Source organism: Monodelphis domestica, chromosome 2 (genome assembly GCF_027887165.1).
Source record: "Monodelphis domestica isolate mMonDom1 chromosome 2, mMonDom1.pri, whole genome shotgun sequence".
NCBI classification, from domain to species: Eukaryota; Metazoa; Chordata; class Mammalia; order Didelphimorphia; family Didelphidae; genus Monodelphis; species Monodelphis domestica.
The window spans coordinates 523,944,628-523,957,827 of record NC_077228.1 but is presented as its reverse complement, the minus strand read 5'-3'; the positions used below and the strand labels follow the sequence as shown (position 1 = coordinate 523,957,827).

Sequence of the window (13,200 nt, the reverse complement as noted above, 5' to 3'; positions counted from 1 at the left end):
ACAGGAGTCATGTTACACATGGCCGGTGCGCCCTGTGTGGGCATCCCCTCCCTCCAGCGTGCAGCTGCAGCAGCCTCTTGGCAGCGCTGGAGACGTTTGCATATCTTAAAGATCATCTCCGAGTTAATGCCTTCCCCCTCAGGGGCTCTTCTCTTGGAATCCAGCGCACCCTCGCCAGCCAACTTCTCCGATAACCAGGCAATTAATGAATTCCCAGGCGGAAGTGGGCTCATTTGTTTTTCTCTGGCAGACATTTGGAGCGGGCATGGATGGTCTTCGAAGAGGGAGCTAACAGGCTGGCTGGAAGTGGGAGAGGGAAGCTGTAAAGAGCCGTAGGAAGGTCAGCCCTAGTAGGAACCCCGAGGAGAGCTCCGAGAAGCATTGGGCTGAGGGGCACGACCCGGGCTGCCGGGATTCAGGGTCCCGAGGTCCGAGCCGAGGCTGACCCAAGGTCCAGCTGATCTTCCTTCAGCCTCCACCCAGAAGACGGGAGAAGAGAGGAAGTTAAAACCTGTCTCATCTGAGCAGCTCAGGGGGCACCTTGGGTTGTTCAACTGGGTAGCCACTCCCCTGGCTGGCCCAACATTCCAGCCAAGCAGACCTTTCTGCAGGACAGGAACCAGCCCAGAGGTTGGCCACCATCCACTCTCCCCTCTTTAACCACCCCAGAGCTGCCCATTTCCCCTTCCCTCCCTCACCTCTCCCGCCTGCCGCCCTCCTTCCCTCCAGACTAACTTGCTTGAAACTCACTTTCCCTAGAAAACTTTCTTTGACCTCAGATGACTCTTTTTGGACCAAAAGACCTCAGAGGAAGAGATGAAGGAGACCCCAGAATTACCTTGTCCAAATTCCTTGTTTTACATGGAGGGAAACTGAGGCCTTGAAAGGGGGTCAGCCCTCTTCAAAGTCTCGAATTGCCCTATGCTTCCATACCCTGCTAGTCTATCTCTCCATAGTCTTGTGGCCCAGCTTGGGTTTTCTTCTTTGCCAAGTGTCCCTGCAGGTCATTTATGCTTCTGTGTCTTTTTTTCAACCTTCAAGGGGACTGTGATTCCCCCATCAGACTGGAGACTCTCCAAGGGCAGCTACTACATCTTCTCCCTCCAACTCAGGGCACCGCAGGCATTTGAAGGAAGAGGCACTGTAGGAGATGATGCCAGACGCCCCAGTCTTCAATTGAGACTGACCCTCTTAACACTTAGGGGGTCTTAGGGGGCATCTAGTCTGAATATCTAATTGCCTTATTCCTAATTCTGCCACTACAAGTCCAACCCCCTCTGTCCTCTCCTCCCTCCCTCCCTCCTTCCGTTCCTTCCTTCCTTCCTTCCTTCCTTCCTTCCTTCCTTCCTTCCTTCCTTCCTTCCTTCCATCCTTCCTTCCTTCCTTCCTTCCTTCCTTCCTTCCTTCCTGCCTTCCTTCCTTCTTTCCTTCCCCCTCTTTCTCTCCCTTCTTTCCTTCCTTCCTTCCTTCCTTCCTTCCTTCCTTCCTTCCTTCCTTCCTTCCTTCCTGCCTTCCTTCCTGCCTTCCTTCCTTCCTTCCTGCCTGCCTTCCTCCCTTCCTTCTTTCCTTCCTCCTGCCTTCTTTCCTTCCTGCCTTCCTCCCTTCCTCCCTTCCTTCTTTCCTTCCTCCTTCCTGCTTTCCTTCCTTCCTTCCTTCCTTCCTACCTTCCTTCCTCCTTCCTGCTTTCCTTCCTTCCTTCCTTTCTTCCTTCCTACCTTCCTCCCTTCTTTCCTTCCTCCTTCCTTCCTCCTTTCCTTCCTTCCTTCCTTCCTTCCTTCCTTCCTTCCTTCCTTCCTTCCTTCCTTCTTTCCTTCCTTCCTGCTTTCCTCCCTTCCTTCCTTCCTTCCTCCTTCCTTCCTTCCTTCCTTCCTTCCTTCCTTCCTTCCTTCCTTCCTTCCTTCCTTCCTTCCTTCCTTCCTTCCTTCCTTTCTTCCTTCTCTTTTTCCTTCCTCCTTTGCTGCCTCCTCACTGATCCCAGTCTTTTCCCACAGCACCTGCGCCTGTCCCTGAATGAGAATGGTCAGTGCCACGTCCAGCATCTCTGGTTCCAGTCCATCTTTGACATGTTGAGGCACTTCCACACCCACCCTATCCCCCTGGAGTCCGGAGGAGCTGCCGACATCACCCTTCGCAGCTACGTGCTAGCCCAGGCCCCCTTGCCCGGTAAGGGGAAGCTCCTCTGCTTTGGGTGGCCCGGCGGTGGTGAGGGCCCATCAGGATGGGTGGCCGCTCTGATGTGTTCACTCCTTCCTCCCTCCCTGGGTGAAGCCAGGGGCTGGTGCAGGGCAACACATGTGGGCATGGGTCCGGGTGAGCCGGCATTGCCTGCGGGAACCCCGTCCACAGAGGAGCGCCAGCTGACAAGCATCCTCCCGGCGCAGAGGCCTTTCCCGGGCTGGGGGATCCCCAGAGCCCCTCCACCCCAGCAAAGGACGAGCCCATCTCCTGGAATGGGAAGGTTTATAAAGGCTCTCAGGCGAGTCAGACTGAAACAGGAAGACAGAGGCCTGGAGGCAGGCTGTGTGGGGTGGAGGCCCTGAGCCTTAGAGGGGTGTGTCCCTGGGAAAGGAAAATGGTGGCATTTATACAACCTCCCACCCAGGGTATGAGACGGAGCATTTCTAGATGCCTACTGTGTGCTGGGCACTTGCTAAGCACTTTACAAGGATTATCTCCTTTGATCCTCACAACAACTCTGGGAGGAAGGGCCGTAATTATCCCCGTTTTACGGAGGAGAAAACCAAGGCAGAGGTTGAGTGACTTGTCCAGGATCACACATCTAGTGGCTGTCTGAGGCTGGAAGTCTCTGAGACCAAATTTGAGGCACTTCCTCCCGGGACCTCCCCTCTCCAGGCCAGGCCCTTTATCCTCTGAGCCACCCATACGGCTCCCCAACCTGACCGTTTGTGAGAAATGTTTCGGAGGGGATTCTCCTTCCGACCAAATGGCCTTTCTTTGTGTAGAAACAGGAATCGCCATCATGGCGGGGAGGAAAGCGCGTTGTAGGGGGCCACTCGGGCCTGTGGTTCGGAGGTTTCTCCTCAAGCATCCCTAGAGGCGGGGAGCGAGGGCAGGCCCTGGCCGAGCACACACACAGGGACAACACTATCCGCACAGCTGTAGAGACCCGGGGGGGGGGGGGGGGGGGGAGGGGGGGGGAACCATCTCATTTCACAGATGAGAAGACTGAGGCCTAGAGAGGTGGAGCGCCACGGTGACCCAGAGCAGCAGGAGTGCGGCCAGCCCTGGCTCCTTGCAGGCCCCCCCAGCCCCCTCCCCATCCTCCCCCTCCCCCGCAGAACACAAGCGCCCTGAGGGCAAGGAGGGTTTCCCTTTGGGGTCTGGCCTCCCGCAGCCTAGCCCAGCCAAAGGCGTCTTGGTGAGAGGAATGGGCCTCGAAGGACGGACAAACGGAGATGGGGACGCGTTTCAGCCCAGGGAGACGCCTGAGCACACAAATGGGGAAGGCGGTCCGGGGTGGCCGTGGCTGACCGTGGAGGGCCCGCGCCCGCTGACGCGCTCTGTGCTTGCTTTGGCAGACCCTGGCCCGGCTCCCGGCACGGTCCCTCCTCCTCCCAGCTGCTGGAGCGAGCCCCCCACCCAGCATTATTTCTCCAGCTTCGCCCCTGGGCCCTTCCAGCCAGCTTCTCCCTCCGAGGGTGGGGGCGCCTCCTCCTCTTCGGCCTCCTCCTCCTCAGGCACCGTCCCCCACGCGCAGTACCATCGCACCGAGGGCACGCTGAGTGCCCGAAGCCGTAGCAACAGTGCTGAGCGCCTGCTGGAGCCCCCTGGCTCTGGAGCCGAGGACTACCACGACAGCGAGGGTGCCCGCAACAGGACCCGGGCCGTGGAGAACCAGTATTCCTTCTACTAGGCCCGGAGAGCTCGGCTTCCCCGAGCAGGGAGCAGGGACCTGTGTGGCTGCTGGGCAAGGACACGCCAGGGATTGTGTCGGACCCCTCGAGGTTCTTGGGGAACTGCTCAGAGGCTGACTGGAGTTTCAGAGGTGGCCGGCCTTGGGGCTGTGGCCAGTCTCTCCTCTTTCTTTTCCTTCCCTCTCCCATGCTCTCCTCTGCCTTGGTCACACCTCCCTTGGTTACTGCTCTGGAAACATACCCACTCACCCATTGGGGGGGGCGGGGGTATGGGTCACTGCTCCGTGGCCAGGACACGGTTTCCCTTCCCTCCTCCTCCCTGTCCCTTCCCTCCTCCCCCCATGGAGCGGCCCATGGGTTGTGAGATTGAGTGCTCTGACCCGAAGCTCTTCAGTGAAGATATGATGTGATTAAAGAGCCTGTTTTAGGGACTGCAGCAACTCCCTGCTCTGGGCCTCCTTCTTGGCGTGTCCCCTCTTTCCTTCTTTCCCCTGGCCCCAAACCCCAGATTCCTCCTTCTCCAACCCCTGTTATCTCAGCAAGGGGACATGCACTAAAAGCCGACAGAGAATTCTGTGCTTGCTGGCCCCTTGGAAGCTTCCTGCCTCTGCTTTTTAGGCTTCAGCTTCCTGATCTGTAAAATAAAAAGGCTGGATGAGGTGCTGGGGGCTCGGAGCTAAAGAGGCATTAAGGTAGAGGAGGAGGTCCCTGCCCTCTAGCAGCCTGGGGTTCAGATGGGGAGACAAAAGAAAAATATCAAATAGAAATGATAAAATCACATCTGAGATGTGGAGCTGAAAGGGGCTGGGGAGGCTGTAGAGAGGCTGTAGAAATCTATCCTTGCTCTTTTCAGAGGAGGAATCTGAGGAACAGAATGGTTGAGTTGTTTGCCCAGGGTCGCACAGTGAATAAGCCTGAGGCAGCATTCAAATTCAGGTCTTTCTGACTCCCAATTATAGCCTTCAACCTAGGGCTTTGAGATCTGTGGTCAAAAGACCTGGATTCAAAAGCTGTGTGATTTTTGGCCATTCATCATCTCCAAGACCTTCCATTCCTGCACAATGAGAGGGTGGGATGTAAAGACAACTGAGGTCTTGGTCAACCCCAGTTCTCAGGTTCCTCATCCTACCTGTGGGCTTTATGGCGGTCCTTTCCAGGCTATCCCTCTAGTGGGAGTCTTTGGCCTCCCACACTTCCCAAATCCAGTGGCAATGGACGAGCTCATTGCTCTCTTCCCCAAACATACACAACTAGCCAAGGTTAGCCCGCCTAGCTGAGTGTTAATGGTTTGGTTTTTAAGTCAGCAAATATGGACCAAATGGTCCTTCCTGCCCAGCCCCATGCAAAGGGCTTTGGGGGAAGTAGGAGTATTCTACTGGGAGCTCAAGTGCTGGGGCTCTAATCCTGGATCCATTACCTACGACAAACGGGACTCTGAGCAAGTTGCCTTGGCTGCAGCGGGACACCAGTGGGGATGGACCCAGTGACCCCCCACCCCCACCCCAAGGCCCTTCCAGCTTTAGATCTGGGATCATTCAGCCTTGATGCTCTGTGCATCTGTGCATTCCTCTTGAGCAGATCATTAATTGAATGTGAATGTAGTCTTGTCAGACATCATCTGAACAAGATGGGGAAATAGGGAGGGATGGAGAGAGGGTGTAGGGGCAGCTGGGTAGCACGGTGGATAGACAGCACCAGAACCGGAGTACGGAGGGCTTGGGTTCAAATCTGACCTCAGACACTTCTAGCTATGTGACTCTGGGTAAGTCACTTAAGCCCTTGCTGATCTTGTGTCTTAGAACAAAGACTAAGATAGAAGTTAAGAGGAACAGAGGCGGAAGAATGGAACCCTGACACGCAACCTAGATTAGAGCCATCTGTGAGAGCTCAGTCCATCCACAAGCATTTATTAAGCCCCGAATGGTAGCCAGCCAGTGTGTTAGACACAGAGACAACACTGAACTATGCCCTGTCCTCAAGGAGCTTACGTTCTAAGGGAGGGTGGGGGAGAGAGTTGAGACAAACATGTATACGTATATACGTAACATACACACTTAACACAAGGTAATTTAATGGCTGGTGGGGCAGCGATCTAAAAAGAAGAGAGCAGCTGAACTGGATCCTGAAGGAAACCAGGGATTCACTTAACAGCTTTGGGCCTCCATCTCCTTGTCTGTGCATGGATGGATGGATGGATGGATGGATGGATGGATGGATGGATGGATGGATGGATGGATGGATGGAAGAAAAAGGAATGATGGAGAACATATTATGGGCCAAGCTTACACCCAAAACAAAGGCAGTCCCTGCCTTCCAGACACAGAAGCAGCAAACCTAAGTTAGTGGTAGTCCAGGCAGGCGCATATTTGATTGGAAATTTGCAGCGATGCACGTGGTACAGCCTTCCTGCTGGTATAATGGAGAGTTATTGATTACAATAGGAGGGGAAGAGACCGCAGGCCTCCATTCACCAGTTATTGAGAATCTGCTATGTTCGTTGCCCAGAGCTAGGTGTGGAGGAAGGGACACCAATCAATACTCCAAGGAACATATGAGATGTCACAAACCTGCTCACCGCCTGGCAGCAATGGCTCTGGCCCGGGGCAGGATTTCTAAGGCCACTTCTGTCTCCAAAATTCAACATAGTCACTGGTAGGACCATAGCCTCAGCTGATCAGAACCAAGAGATGGGGGACCCACAAGCTTGTTTGCCCTGGGACCAAAGAATCATAGAGTGTAGATTTTAGAGTTGGAAGAGGTGATACGGTTCCGCTCCCTTATTTTGCAGATGAGGAAACTGAGGCAGAGAAGTGACTTGCCTAGGGTCACATAGGGTGTGTCTGAGGGAGGATTTGAACTTGGGTATCCCTGACTCTAGATACCAGACTCCCTTCCTCATGCCACCGACCTGAAAAGTGTCTGTCCTGTGTTCAATGAAGTCCTCACTCCCTTTGATGTGGAGAAAGGACATCTTTCCTGGGGTGATAAAAAGGCAGAAGATTCTTGTTGTTTCTCTCTCTGAGGTGGGACTTCCCTTTCTGTTCTCTTCCCACAGGGCTGGGCTTCTCCCCTTTCTCCACATAGCACGGTGCTTCTTACCTGCTTTGTGTGTCCCGTACCCTTTGGGGAGTCTGTGAAGCCCACGGACCCCTCTCAGAGCAGCTCTGTGTTGCCCATCTCCAGAGCAGGAGGAAATGCCACTTGTTCAGTTCAGAAGCTAGCGGAGTCATGATCTCCTTGTTCCCCACTCAAGTTTGAGGCCCTCCCTGGAATTTCTGCCCAGAGCCCAAGCTAGGGACCCAGGTGCAGGCTCCCTGCCCTGCCATCCTCCTCCCTTCCCCCTTTTCTTCAGCCTGGGTTTGGCGAGCCAGATCAGAGCCTTCTGATCATGTCCAGGGAGCTGGCCTGACAATGACTCCACCTCCCTCCACTCACACTTGGGGGGGCAGGCCCCTGGCCAGCTTTGGGGAGCAATAGCCACCAAAGGAAGAATCCCAAAGCCAAAGGATGGGGTTTTGCTTAGCCTTGTTTTGTTTGCTGAAGTTGGGGGGGGGGTCCCCTCCTGAAGTTAAATGACCTCCAGGCCCACTGGGCAGCTTGAGTGGAGGGCAGGAAAGGTTGAGAGGAACCAGCTGTGGCGCCCCTTTGCTATCCACCCAGGAAAGCAAATGACCTCAATGGAATAAGAAAGGGGGAATCAGAAAAGAGCAGCATCATGGGTGTCCCAACTGGAGGAGGACCTTAGAGGAAGCTGAGACCCAGAGAGTTAAGTGATTAGCCCAGTGCTACTGCCAGAAGTGGCAGCGCTGGGATTTGAACCCAGGTCCTTCGATGGGGCTCCTTCCACCGCACTGGATTCCCTTGTACTTCCCAGGAGGTCTGCCCCAAATCCCCCCATTGCCCAGAGGCAGTCATCAAACGGGGCCCGATGCCTGGATCTGAAGCCAGTGACTGTGTGTGTTCCTAGGCCTCTCCCTCATTTGTGTCCAGAGGAATCCAGGGCGGACTTTCTGGAGTCGTCCCAAAGAGCCTCTGCCTGAGAATGGAGTCTGGGAACAAGGAGGGGCTCGACCAGTCTTTGTCTGGGGATGGAGAGAGAAGGGCAGGGTGGGGAGGGCTTGATTGGAGCCAGCTGCTCCCCTAAAGAGAGGGGAGCCCCTCCACAGTGTCTGCGGAGAATGGGGCCTTGGGAAAAGCAGCCAGCCCCCCAGGGGCTGAAGCCCCGGCGCCATCTTTGCCTTCCAGACCGGGGCAGGTAGGTCCTGGGGGCATTGTTAGCCCCATGGAGGTGCCGGCTGGCGAAAGGAAGGCCGGATGGGAAGCCACGTCCCTCAGACCCAGGGCTGTCTGGGACTCTGGAGGGGAGGAGGGGGCTGTTAGCCCAGGCAAAGAGAAGGATCTGCTGCAGACCTTGGCTCATATTCGAGTGACAGTTTTAATGAGGCAAAGGATGTGCCTCCCGCCTAGCATCCAAGGACCAGATGGAGAGTAACCTCCCGTCGGCCCTTTCCATGGAGGTCCCAAGGCCAGAAGGGGCTGCGCTGTAAGGCAGGAACCCTTCATTGGTCATATGATCCAGAGCTATGATTTCATTGATTCAGGGTACTTCCAGGGGAGGAAAGTCCCTCCACTAGTGCAGACGGATGCCTTCTCTACAGCTCTGGTCTTAAAGAATTACCTGGGACACGAAAGTAACCTCCCCAGGGTGGCACAGCCAGTGTATGTCAGGAGCAAGGCTTGGATTCAGGTTTTCCTAGCCAAGACCAACTCTATCCACTACACCAAATCCGCCCCGGCGGACTGACTTTATTACACAAACATGGAGGGAGTCCCTTTGCCGTTGTGCTTTAGTCATTTCAGTCATGTCGTGACCCTATTTTGGAGGCTTTCTTGGCAAAGACACTGGACTGGTTGGCCACTTCCAACTTCTCCAACTCATTTTCCAAATGAGGAAACTGAGGCCAACGTGGTGAAGTGGCTTGCTCAGGGTCACACAGCTAGCAAGTGTCTGAAACCAGATTTGAACCCAGGAAGATGAGTCTTCCTGATTCCAAACCTAGTGCTCCAACCACTTTGCAGCCTGGCTGCCCCATTAGTAGGGCCATACTATGTGCAAGGCATTGAGATTACAAAGAGAGAACCATGTCCTGCCCTCAAGGATATTATATTCTACTAAAGGGTGCCACATACTCACAGATGAGTCAAGTAAAGCCACTTTGAGAAGGGAAAAGCCACTGAGAGAGAGCTGCAAACCCCAGGAGACGCTTCCCAGAGGAGATGGGACTTGAGCTGAGCCTTGACAGGAGCTAAGGATTCTAAGAAGCTGAGAAGGGAGTGAGTGCCAGGGGTAAGGCACTACCAGTGCAAATCATGGAGGTGGGAAATAGAATTCAGAGTTCAGGGAAGTCCGTTTGGGTTAGAATAAAGTGTTCCCCAAAGGGATCTGTTAAACGTAGGGAAAGATGGGTGGGAGCTAGATTGTGGAGGTAGAACATCAGAAAATTCTTGAGCAGGAGAGCCATGGTCAGACCTGGGTTCTAGAAAGATTATTTTGGCAACTCTATAGAAATAGGGAGAGGCTGGAAGCAGGGAACAGCATGAGAGGAGCCCAGAAGTCTGGGCAGGCTCGGGAGGGTCCTGAAGTTTCCAGGTTCTTTGGCAGAGCGAGGGAACCAGGAAGGCTTTTCAGCAGGAAAGGGTAGTGAGCAGCTCTCATCAGAGGAGATGAATTGGCAGGGGAGTCCAGGATGGCTGGCGGGGAGGAGAAACCTGAAAGGAGGGACACCAATTAGGCAGTTCTTGTAATAGTCTTAGGGCAGAGGTGATGGGGGCCTGAGCTAGAGCGGAGACAGTAGGAGTAGGAAGGGAAGGAGAATTGGATTAAGCCTTGTGGGTGGAATTAACAGTCTGTGGACACTAATTGGCCATCCGAGGAGAGGAAGGAAACGAAGATGACTCAGAGTTTTTGAACCTGGGTGACTGGGAGAACGGTTCAGGATGATAAAAATCAGGCAGGCAGGAAGGGGGGGGGGAGCCCAGGGGATTTCGTTTTCCAGGGGGCTCTGGTGGCACTTCCAGCCAGAAATGTCTACATACTTGGAAGTGAGTGAAATGAGAATCACAAAATGGTAGCTTGGGGAGAGGAAAGTATGTTTGCTTTCAGGACTAACCAAGAATTTAATGGCTCATGCTGGACCTGGAATCAGGAAGGCCTGAGTTCAAATCTGGAATTGGATACTTACTAGCAGTGTGACCCTGGGCAAGTCACTTATCCTCTGTTTGCTGTAATCTACTAGAGAAGGAAACGGCAAACCAGTCCAGTATCTTTGCCAAGAAAACTCCATGGACTATTTGATCCTACGTGACTGAACAATAATGTGTGAGACTCTGTGCTGCTCAGCCCTGGGATTACAAATACGGGATTGAGACGGCTCCTGCCCTCAAAGAGGCAGCACACATTAGGGGAATCAAGGGGAAAAAAGCGATCAGCCTACCATGGGTGAGGTACCAAGCTACATGTGGAGAGACAGTCAAAAATGAAAGTGCCTGCCCTCAGGGAGCATCTCTTTGTTCTGGCTATAAAAATAGCATGGCCGCATGTAAGTGCATCCAAGGTAAATGCCAGATATAAGGGTAGGGACTGGACCTGTGATTTCATTGGTCTGGGTACTCCCAAGTGAGGGCTTCCCTCTACTGACATGTCAGCAAGCATCTCGAACACTAAGGAATTGCCAGCAGGACTGAGTGAGAGGTTAAAGGACTTGCCTCTACTCCCTGCCTAGAAAAAGGATTTGTGTGTGGAAGATTAATGTGAAGTAATCTCAAGAGTAAACCAACAGTTGGGGAGGGAAGATCCAGAAAGGCTTCAAGGAGGAGGTGGGAGCTGTGCTTCAAAGGGAGAGAGGGCTGCTAAGAGGTGGAGGTGAGAAGGGATTGAGCGAATTCTACGCTTGAGAGAGATGACCTGGGCAAGTCAAGGACACCGGAAATGAATGTTGAGCATGGAAACAGTATCAGATGAGTAGTCAAGGACCTGAAGAAAGGGGATTTGTAGGTAATGAGCCTTGAAAGTTGGACAGGTACCAACTGGTCGAGATTTTTAAATGTCAGAGGAGTTTGCTTTTGATCCTAGGATCAAACTGGGGTTTCTTGAGGGTGAGAATGACTTGGCTGGAGGATGCTTTAGGAATTTAATTTCGCAGGGGAGTTTTAGAGTCATAAATTTAGAGTTTGGAGGAACCTTAGAGTACAACTTTCCCATTTTACAGGTGAGGAAACTAAGGTAAGAGTAGTTAAATGGCTTGCCCAAAATCACATCTCAAGTCAAGTTTCTGAAGCAGGATTTGAACTCGTTTTCATGACTCTTAAGTGTAATGCTCTGTCTATCCCTGGGCCACCTAGCTACCTCATTTTGGCAGCTGTGGGAAGAATGGTTTGGAATGGGGAGAGATGTGGAACAAGGAGACCGGGTGGGCAGCTATGGCAATAGTCCAGGCAGAGAGATGAGGGCTTGGACTGGGTGTTGGTCATGTGAATGGGGAAAGGCAGACAGTTGCAAGAGATATTGTGCGGGTAGAATTGACAAGGCTTGTCAAATGGTTGGATGGAGCCTGATGGGTTGAGAATTACTGTGATTCATGAACTAGAGTGCCTGGAAATTAGAGGGTGCCCTTGATGGAGATGAAAGAAATTTGGGAAGAGAGATCGATTTGGGGAGAAAAAAGATCCTGGGTTCTGTTTGTACACTCTGAGTTTGACATGCTTGTGGGACGGCCAGTTGGGAACATCTGATGGGTGCACGGAGGGGGAGATGGAATAAAGTCAAAGAGGAACCAGAAGAAATCAAGGGGAAAGCACCGGTAGAAGGGTTGCCCTTGGGAGCAGGGAGGACACCTCTTTTTCTGAGACCAGAGAAGAAAAGAGATTTCAAGGTAAAATGGCGGAGAGTCGACCAGTTACAACCGATGGCCTCCATCAGCTTTATCAAATCAGGATCTCGGGCATCTGCTGAAAATGAGGGGGAAGGGGTTGAAGTGGAAGTGTTTAGAGCAGCGACTGTGTCAAATGTGATCGGGAGGCCACCGGAGAGGAATCGGGGGATTTCCAAGCTCTGGGAGGTCCCGGTTACAATGACATAACATGAAAGTGTTCTGAGGACAATGAGAAAGACTTCTTCTAGGCTGGACAGGCAGGAGCAGAGTAATGGGCAGAGGGAAAGGGTGAGAGATGAGTAGGCTGGAGAGTTGGAAAGGCCTAGGGATGGATTGTAGGATCCCCGCAATATCATCCCTGCAATAATGGGAACGATGGAGGCCATCGTGGGGAGGGAAGCTAGTCAAGACAGAAGTTGGCTGATAGCCTGGAAACCGAGGGAGGAGTTGGGCGTCTAGAGCAGTGATTCTCAGAATGTGGTCCAGGGAAACACTTTGAAGGGCTCCGTAAGGTCAAAGCTCTTTTCATCGTGATGCAAATACATTTTAAATTCTGATATGGTCAGTGTGGATAGATGTAATCCACACGAGCAAAAGCTTTTGGGGAGGGGAGCGTCCTCGGTGATATTTAGGAGATGTGAGAGGAAAACTAAAGGATGGTGAATTCACCAAGGACAAAAGGAGGGGCAGGCCTGGGGCTTGTGTGGACAATGGTGGCCTGGATGGGGAGAGAATGGAATAATCCAGTTGCCTTATTAAAAATTAATCTGTCATCCAACAAGCATTTCTTTCTTTTTAAAAAAACTCCCTGTCTTCCAACTTAATATGGATACTGAGTACCCGTTCCAAGGTAGAAGAGTGGTAAGGGCTAGGCAACTGAGGTAAAGTGACTTGCCCAGGGTGACACAGCTAGGAAATGTATGAGGCCAAGTTTGAACCCAGGACCTCCCATCTCCAGGTCTGGCTCTCTAGCCACTGGGCTATCTGGCCACCCCTCCAACAAGCATTTCTTAATCACATACCATGGACCAAACATTGTGCTAGATGCTAGGGGTGAAAGACCAAAAGACAAAGCTCCTACCCTCAGCAAGCTTACATTCTAGTGCTGAGAGACAGACAGACAGACAGAGACTGTTGGCTAAAGGAAGCCAAATGCAGCTCAGTCCTTGGAACTGGCTATGATGGAAATGGGGAACAGGAGGAGTATTCTCTTCCTCACCCCTCGAGGGATGGGGAAGGATCTCCCTCTTTTTTAAGGCAATGGGGGGCAAATGACTTGCTCAGGGTCACTCAGCTGGGAAGTGTCTGAGGTCAGATTTGAACCCAGGACCTCTGGTCTCTAGGCCTGACTCTCAATCTACTGAGCCACCCAGCTTCCCTCAGAGGATCTCCTT

General features: G+C 52.9%; 1 protein-coding gene across 2 annotated transcripts in view; it reads left to right on the top strand.

Moving 5' to 3' along the window:
- SH2B2 (SH2B adaptor protein 2) overlaps positions 1-4,315 on the top strand; it is a 56,086-nt gene extending 51,771 nt beyond the window's left edge. For both annotated transcript variants that reach the window (XM_056819801.1, XM_056819802.1), the window contains exons 8-9: positions 1,992-2,163; positions 3,540-4,315. In XM_056819801.1, coding sequence (XP_056675779.1) covers positions 1,992-2,163; positions 3,540-3,874 — 507 coding nt within the window. In that variant the 3' untranslated portion in view covers positions 3,875-4,315. The remainder of the gene's footprint in view (positions 1-1,991; positions 2,164-3,539) is intronic.
- Positions 4,316-13,200: the final 8,885 nt, after the last annotated feature.